This window comes from Carassius carassius, chromosome 24 (genome assembly GCF_963082965.1).
Source record: "Carassius carassius chromosome 24, fCarCar2.1, whole genome shotgun sequence".
Classification (NCBI taxonomy): Eukaryota; Metazoa; Chordata; class Actinopteri; order Cypriniformes; family Cyprinidae; genus Carassius; species Carassius carassius.
Genome location: NC_081778.1, coordinates 11,555,453 through 11,564,436, shown reverse-complemented (window position 1 = coordinate 11,564,436; position 8,984 = coordinate 11,555,453). Strand labels below are relative to the sequence as shown.

The following is an 8,984-nucleotide window of genomic DNA, read 5'->3' as shown; positions in this document are numbered from 1 at the left end:
AACATTAATAGAAACCAAAGATAAAGTAAGAGCAGATCTGCTCTGTTCCAATCTAATAAGTGAAATGGTATGGAGGAGTTTAGTATGGTACTGGCACAATGTTACTATGCATGTCTATGCATACAACCGTGTACTGTATGTGTGACAGATGATGAGGGGTGTATCATTAAGCTGCTCCGAATGTACCAACAAGATTTCGGGTTGGCTATAAAAAGGCTACACAACTGCAGAACATACAGAAAATGAATTACTGAGAAAAAACAATGTACAAAGAAGAATGAAATTTCATTTTTCTGCTTATTTTTAACCCCCATTTCCCCCTATAAATCAGGAAAACAAATGGATTTTTTCACATATACTCACAAATGGCATCGTTACCCTTTCCTTAGCATATTTCAATGGTGAAAAAAATAGGAATAAATGGAGAATGCTTTTGATCATGCATTTTCTAAGTGCACCCAAGAAGATAAAAAAAAAAATCTGATCCATCTTGGCAAATCCACTGTACATAACACACATCCTATGAACCTGTCATTGTGCTAGGGAATGTGAAACAGATGACACATCTTAACGGGTATAAGTAGAATTACATGACTCTGTGTGTTGTGTGCTGAGCTTGCAGCAGGTGATGGATGTACACACACACACACGAGCGCTGAGCTCCTGCTACTGCATCAAAATCAGTTCCTAGGGCAGTGTGTTCTGCATGTGCTTCATGCCTGGGGAATGTGTGTTTGTATGTGTGCGTGTGTCTAGTTGTTGGGGTAGTACTTAGGGAAGAGGTAGAGGTCTTTACAGAGGGAACTGGTGAACTCTGACATCTCTTTACAGCGATGATGGGCTGAACCAGGTGCGTATCCCTCTCTGCTTTTAATTTGATTGTTCACCTTTACAGAACAACGGAAAGCAAAATACATTTTAACCCTATAAAGGATACTTTATCATATTTTATATGCAAAAAATATATGGATTTTATTTCATATATATCAGGCTTTACATTATTACGCTGTTACAAGTTGTGAATGAGGTGTTATTTATAAAACAGCCTGACAATAAAATATGATTCTGAATGGCTATCAACTGAATTAAATATCAAATTGCCAGGTACAAAACATAAAATGTTAACATTGTTTGGAAACCATCGATGGCCATAAATCAGTGAATTCAAAATGTGGATTAAAACGTTTACCTGCACAAGTATGTCTGCCAGGTGTGTGTCGCTGGCTCTCTGTCTGATTGTGGTGTTCAGTTCCTGAATGAACCAGGACCCTTTCTTGGTGTTTCTCATTGCAGCAGTGCCTAAAAAACAAAACACAAAGCATCAGCAATCTGCACAGCCTGTGACATAAGTCATGACGAATGGTAATAAAATAAGATGAAGATACAACAACGTGTACACACTGAAACCTTTGAGGGTAGCAAAGCCGCAGATCATGTCGGATCTCTGGGGCAGTTTGACTCTCAGTCTCTCTCTGTCTATCTCCTCTTTCTCTTCATCGTCTCTCTCCCCCTCTCTGCCAGCATCCCTCTGTTCACAGCCTGGAGACTGAGTCTGTTCCTGCCCATCCAACTGGTCCACGCCGTTGTCCATTTCCTCTGAAATAGAAACAAATGTCTGTTTGCTGATAGCTTCCATGACTATTTTATATTTCATTGCCAATTAAAAATAAAATAAATATATAAATGATAATAATAAAAGTTTAAAATCTATTTTTGAAATAAATAAAAAAACTTTATTAAAACCTATTTAAATGCTCTAGCTGATAAAACCAATTCTTCAATTAATTAAAACAAGCACATTTCCATACAATATGCTTATATATATATGTATATATATATATATATAATATGCTTATATATATATATATATATATATATATATATATATATATATATATATATATATATATATATATGTATATAAGCATATTATATATATATATATATATATATATATATATATATATATATATATATATATATATATATATATATATTAGGTAACTCATTAACTCACCTCCTCGACAAGCCTGAATGAAGAACATCTTTGGCTTATTCTGGAGTGGAGGGCAGTGGGCGTTATCAAAAATCTTGAACACCCAGTCCAACTGAGAGACAGAGAGAGACATTTCAAACTCTGATGTGTAAAGGAGCCTTGTAAAGGTAATAAATGTACTTCAAAAGGAACTCACATATTGAACTGTGTGTAAAACTAATCAGTGATGCACGAAAATAAATATCCTGGGCTGAAACCAGTAACTCAAAAACCGTATAACTTATAAAAAAATTGTATAATTATATATTAGTATAACTGTTTTAATATTATTGCACATTTGTTTTCTTTTTTACAAAAAAGTTTTAATTTAGACAAAAACTGAAATCAAAAATGCATTTTATTGGATAATTAATTTATTGTATTTAATAATCAACCAATTGTACAACAGAATTATGTTTTTACTCAGATTTGTCATTGAAAGACAAACATTTAAACGGCGGCTGTAATAAAAACTTTTTTGTAGATTTATTCAATTATGAGTTTGATACATTTCAGTGAGTACTGTTTCAACATAGATTCTGATGTTTAATCAGGTTTATTTTGTGCCATGACTAACAGTAAAACGGAAAAGATGATCAGTTACAGCAATCTGTTACGCTAAGTTAAAAAGCATCATTTATTGTTTGCATATCATGATAAAATGTGAATTTCTATAATAATGAACATTTTAAATGTGATACTATTTCATATCAAGAGTAACAAAGTGCAAAGCTTATTTGATTGCAGGTGAGCTACAAATAATGTTTAGTGAAGTTCATGCATCAACCGAAAACAGCATAGACTAAAAGCTTTCTCTTACGATTTAAGAATCTGTATCAGTATCGATTAAAAAAAGAAAAAACACGTGAAATGGATATTTTTCTTCAATAACTAGTGGTATTAAAATCAAGTGCACCTCCAGCAGCTGTCCATCAGTGCCGTAGACAGATCCCTCCACTCCATGTGACAGTAAACACACAACAGTGCAGTCATACTCTGCATGCTCCTTCTGCTGGGCAAACTGTTCTAGATACCTGCACATTGTCTGAAAAACACAAATCAAAGACTTAAGAATTGACTTTGCAGGGCAGTCCGACTCCGCAGCACGTCTAGCTCACATCCGCCGTTAGGTCTTTGTGTAGGCTGACTGTGAAATCCAGCTCCATAAAGAGTCTCCTCAGTGTCTCCTCATCCACTTCTCCTCCCCTTCGGACGCCTAAATCAGTGTTTGAGTCAAACCTCACGTTACTCAGCACCAGAGCCAGCCCTCGCGGGGAGGAGCGCATCGAGTATGCCTGAAAGGAAAGACATATGTTTAGAGGTTACACACAGTGCTAACATAGCATAAATATTTGCTAATAAAATGGGGTTTTGTCTGTGAGTGTGCAAAGGAATAGAGTTTGAGTCCTTATACCTGTGATCTATGGGACTGGTAAAATTCTGGCGTGCAGGGAACAACAGCTGTGGTCATAGGAGAGTCAGCATCCAAACACAACTCCATGGACTCTAAAACACACACACACACACAGACTCAAAAATATTAGGCTCATCTCACATAACAATTTTCCTTCATCTATTACTCTTTCTTCCATAACACATATGTTTAAATATGTTTGTTTGGAAATTGAACTAAACCTGAAACAATAAATTATTAAATGAAAAACTTAGACTTAGAAGAAATGTTGCATAAAAATTACATACAAAATTCGCCTGTGTATTTTACGTTATAACCGTACAGAGAAAAGCAGCTCCAGTTCTTGGTAGCATGAAGCTTGTTGTCACGTAGAAAAAAACTCCAGGGAATCGATCACTGGTCATAGATAAAGTCATTTATTTGACGATCTACTTTGATAAGACGTCCTGTGCTTCCGCAGGTCTCCCAAGGTCTGGAATCGGTCCTTCTCCACAATCTTCCTCAGGGTCCGGTCACCTCTTCTCATTGTGCAGCGTTTTTTGCCACACTTTTTCCTTCCCACAGACTTCCCACTGAGGTGCCTTGATACAGCACTCTGGGAACAGCCTATTTGTTCAGAAATTTCTTTCTGTGTCTTACCCTCTTGCTTGAGGGTGTCAATGATGGCCTTCTGGACAGCAGTCAGGTCGGCAGTCTTACCCATGATTGCAGTTTTGATTAATGAACCAGGCTAGGAGTTTTTAAAAGCCTCAGGAATCTTTTGCAGGTGTTTAGAGTTAATTAGTTGATTCAGATGATTAGGTTAATAGCTTGTTTAGAGAACCTTTTTATGATATGCTAATTTTTTGAGATAGGAATTTTGGGTTTTCATGAGCTGTATGCCAAAATCATCAGTATTAAAACAATAAAAGACCTGAAATATTTCAGTTGGTGTGCAATGAATCTAAAATATATGAAAGTTTATTTTTATCATTACATTATGGAAAATAATGAACTTTATCACAATATGCTAATTTTTGAGAAGGACCTGTAAATATACATACATAGTTTATTTATATAATTTATATTTATATAGTTACATATTTTTTTTACATTTGAATAATGTAATCAATTTTTACTTTATTTATTTTCTATAATGTTTTATGGTTAGGACTGAACGGGAATCATTAGAAAGTTTTGAGATGCTCAAAGCCTTATGACGCCACAGAGCGCGTCCGAATAGAACTCGCGGAGTATATAAAGCAAATGACATTCTTACATTCGTTGTGGGCAGTGGCGTAGCCAGGGGAGGGGCCATGGGGGCACTGGCCCCTCCTGAAAACTGATTGGCCCCCCAGTGTGCCCCCACCCTTCTACTTGTCTGTCACTCACAAATTCAAATCATAATCTTTCAGTTTAGTAAATAACTCATGATTGCGTCGCGATGCTTCTCAACGAGTACCAAGAATAGCGAGCTGCTGTTTTCCAACGAAAAAAGCACACGGTAAGTTGATATATTTTATATAGCTTATGTTTTTCGATTAGCGAGTTGTTGCAGTGCAAGAAGTGTTTGGTACTAACGTTAACGTCTTTCGGTGTTAGACAGACCAGGTTCGATGACGATGTTATCTCCTAGAGCAGACCAAGATGCTAATCATTATATTTACTATGCTCCTCTGATGTTGAATGTAAAAGGGGTTTACTGCGTTACGATTTACTTATTTTTCGGCCGAACGCGCCGATATAGGCAACAATGCAATTTAAATCAATGGTTTAAAAAAAGTATAATTGCAATTCTAATAAAGTCATTATTGAATCATGCAGTCGATTAGTGACTTTTTTCACTTAAGTGAGGTGACGAAACAAATCATATGATGTTTATCTAACGCTCCACACTTGAGACTTTTTTTTACAGTCTATGGGTGAGAGACACATGCAAAAACATCGTTTTTTTACTGGTCAATTATGAGATTTGGGGCTGTTTGTCTTCAATAACATGTCTTCTTTCAGACTTGGGGTGAAAAAAGTCCAAAATACACATATAGGTCTTTATTTTACTACACCTTTATTTGCGTCTGTAGATTTCTCATAAATTCAGTTGGCGTTCTAAATCACCATGGTGCTCCGCGATTGCTGTCTGCACCGTGGGAAGCTCTCTCTCTAGCTCTCTCTCCCGTACAATGTTCTCGGATCCAAATATGGTCATTTCCTTTTCATCAGCAACCAATTGTGAAAGTACAATGCATGGGGCATTTAACACTAAATGTAAATCTCATTGGCTGATGCCAATTTCCGACAACGTGATTCGTTCAGACGCATCACGTGACGTGCTCTGACATTTCCACAGTGTTTTTGACTGTTTTTCTGTTTAGTTGAAGGCCATAAATGCTGAGTTATAGGTTTTGATGTGTTTTAGTTGGTTTGTATTGTTGATTGCTAAGGATTTGACAAGATATTGTGTCTGTAAATAGCTGTTTCCACTAAAAAAAATAATTCGCTTTTACATTACAAATCTTTAAATGCCGTTTTCTCAAAATGATTTTTTTGTCATTCTTCAGTACAAACATCTTAGCCTATGTAGCAGCTATGTGCACCAAACTCTCCAGTTATACACTTATATTCTGTATTCTGAAGATATCTCCAGAGGGATTTGTTAATAAATCATTACTGGCCTGATTAATGAGACATTTCAATACAAATAAAAGAATATGCCGAAAATATATAAATATGCTGAAATCCCTCTGAACATCTTTTTTCATCTTGTGTGTAATCAAAATGAAAAAAAATAATTTAGCTCCTGGCTTTATCATATGTCCGCAAATATCATACATAAATATTTAATGCATGATTAAATAGCAAAACAAATAACTAATACTAAAATAACACTGGACTAATTAAGCTATTCTAAACTGTTTCTATAGGATCCACATATTTTACATGTTAAACTAAAGCTACCTTTTTGAACAAGTAGCTATCTAACAAAATATGGATATATTTATAGTTTTAAATCAATATGCTCAAGATTAATTAGCCTTGACATAAGTAGATTTTGTTTATTCATCAATGCAAATTTACTGCAACTGCTGCTATGCAAATTGAATGGGATGTGGATAATAAACAAAAACAATTTATTATATTAAATATATATTAGTTCTATTAATTCATTAATTGTGTATTTATTTCTATGAATTATTAATGGTATTCTGCATTTATATAAATAAGGCTATTATATATATATTATATAAGGCTATGATAAATAAATTCTATTATTATTATTATTTGTGAGTTGTACACTGTTCATACATTGGATTCTTTTATTTATTACAGTTTTTCTTTCACTTTTGTAAAGTGAAAAGTTAAGAAAAATTGTATTTGATTGTTTTGATTTAGAGCAGTGAATAACTGCTATTAAAATATAATAGGGTATCACTGTTTAAAGGTTACTGAACTCTTGAAATGATTTGGATATACAGTTCAAACAACACAAGATTGGCCCCTCTGTATTAATCGTGGCCCCTCTTGTGCCCCCCAGTTGAAAAAATCCTAGAATCGCCCATTTGTGGGTTTGTTGTAGTGGTCAGCGATGGGACAGCGAGTGACAAAAGTGAGTCTGATGACGGTTGGAGAGGTGTACAATCAACATCTTAGTACACCCCTAAAAACCCAGCACCAACACTGAGCTTCAACATCCTCATCCCCGTGATGAGAGCCCTGTTGGTGCTGGAGGAGGAGGAGAGGAAGGAGGAGTAGGAAGAGAGGAAGGAGGAGGAAGGAGGAGAGGAAGGAGGAGTAGGAGGAGAAGAAGGAGTAGGAGGAAAGGAAGGAGGAGTAGGAGGAGAGGAAGGAGGGGAGGAAGAGGAGAGGGAGGAGGAGAATGAGAGGAAGGAGGCAGAGAGAGTGAAGGAGAAAAGAAAGAGCAAAAAGTGGTGGCGGAGGTTGAGCTCTTTCTTCAGAGCTGCCAAAAAACACCCAGAGAGCAGCTTAGGTCAGCGAGAGCAGCAGCAGCAGCAGGATGAGGGACAGAAAAAGAAGATGGCATGGGCAGGAAAAAATAGTGATGGTACATGACACAACCATGTTATGAAAATGAATACCAACATAATATCAAAAATACACACCAGCACATATACCAAAATCTACACCAAGGCCATGATTAGATCTTTATTCCTTTCCATGTTAAATCATAGCCTCAAATTATATGTACTAAAATATGATAAATGGAGTAAATATAGTCTGTATTAGTTAAAATACAGTCTTTAAAAAAGTAATCATATGAAATAGGATTTAGGGGAAATAAGTTAAATGCACTGCTGTGACTTTGAAAGTTCCTGTTATTTTCTCTTTTAACAGACTACATCTTCAGTCGCTAAACCATTGGTGATCAGCTGGGGAAAGGTGGTTTTGGTGTTGTATATGAGGGCAGGCGTTTAAATGATGATCTTAAAGTAAGTTAATATAAATAACACATTATCAAGCTAGAAAATGTTTGCCCTGTATTATCCTCATCCTTTACTATTTTAGTGTACCTTAAGTTCATTGTTTTTGTTTGTTCTTCAGGTGGCTTTGAAATATATGACGAAGACCCAGCACACGGAATGTATATTCATTGTAAGTACATTGCACATTAAACAATATAAAATATCTCATATTAACAAATAAATTGAATTGTATTGAATTGAACAAAAATCCCTATTTGGGAAACCACCTCCATCTAACCATCATAAGGACTGTCTGTCTTCTAGCCTGATCATCCAAAACCTCTTCCGAAAGAGATCGCCCTTACCATCCTCGCAAACAAAGGTCCCAGTGTGCCAGAGATAATCAGGCTGCTGGACTGGACGGACCACCCTGACCACTTCGTCATGGTCCTCGAATGTCCCTCTCCCTGTGAGAATCTCGTGGAGTTCATCAGGCGTCACGCTGGAAGCCTTGATGAAGAAATAACACGGCAGATCATGTGGCAGGCGGCTCAAGCCGCAAACAGGTGCCACCTCCGCAGAGTTTTCCACCGTGACATCAAACTAGAGAACATCCTAGTAAACAGGGAGACATCAGAAGTCAGTCTGATTGACTTCGGATGCGGGGATATTTTGAGGAGGACACCGTACAGGTCATACTGTGGTAAGTATAAAATAATTCATTTCTTCTAATAGATACAAAACAATCATGCTGCATTGAAGCAAACTTACACGTCATACAATCTCCTCTCTCCTCCAGGCACAGCAGTGTACTCCCCTCCAGAGTACCACAGCAGGGGGAAGTACTACGGCGGGCCGGCGACAGTCTGGTCACTAGGGATTGTGATGTTCACAATGGTTCAAATCCGGCCTGTCAAAAGGTGAAATCTGCATCTCCAAAAATGAATAATTAAGAATCATACAAAACATCTCAGAGCTTAACATGATCAAATAGAGCAGATGTGAAGTGTGAAGTAGTAATCAGATGTCTTTCGTATCTTCCTGCACAGAATGCTGTGACCTCCTCAGGGCTCTCCTGCACGAGAAGCCAAGTCGGAGACTAGGTCTGGGGCGAATCATGTCCCACAACTGGTTTAAG

General features: G+C 36.7%; 2 protein-coding genes across 3 annotated transcripts; one reads left to right on the top strand and one right to left on the bottom strand.

Moving 5' to 3' along the window:
- Positions 1 to 300: 300 nt before the first annotated feature.
- Positions 301 to 3,607, bottom strand: LOC132102804 (caspase-2-like). 2 transcript variants are annotated; one of them, XM_059507460.1, is made up of 7 exons: positions 3,450 to 3,607; positions 3,154 to 3,330; positions 2,952 to 3,080; positions 2,018 to 2,108; positions 1,402 to 1,596; positions 1,190 to 1,299; positions 301 to 887 (listed from the first exon to the last, which is right to left on the bottom strand). In XM_059507460.1, the coding sequence occupies exons 1-7, from the start codon at positions 3,534 to 3,536 to the stop codon at positions 753 to 755; spliced, it is 924 nt and encodes a 307-aa protein (XP_059363443.1). In that variant the 5' UTR covers positions 3,537 to 3,607; the 3' UTR covers positions 301 to 752. The 2 variants fall into 2 exon arrangements, with proteins under 2 accessions (XP_059363443.1, XP_059363444.1); XM_059507461.1 differs by having other exon boundaries at positions 1,408 to 1,596; positions 3,450 to 3,606.
- Positions 3,608 to 7,283: 3,676 nt separating this feature from the next.
- LOC132103795 (serine/threonine-protein kinase pim-1-like) lies at positions 7,284 to 8,770 on the top strand. Its single transcript, XM_059508885.1, has 5 exons — positions 7,284 to 7,488; positions 7,779 to 7,873; positions 7,986 to 8,036; positions 8,171 to 8,549; positions 8,646 to 8,770. The coding sequence occupies exons 3-5, from the start codon at positions 8,001 to 8,003 to the stop codon at positions 8,768 to 8,770; spliced, it is 540 nt and encodes a 179-aa protein (XP_059364868.1). The 5' UTR covers positions 7,284 to 7,488; positions 7,779 to 7,873; positions 7,986 to 8,000.
- Positions 8,771 to 8,984: the final 214 nt, after the last annotated feature.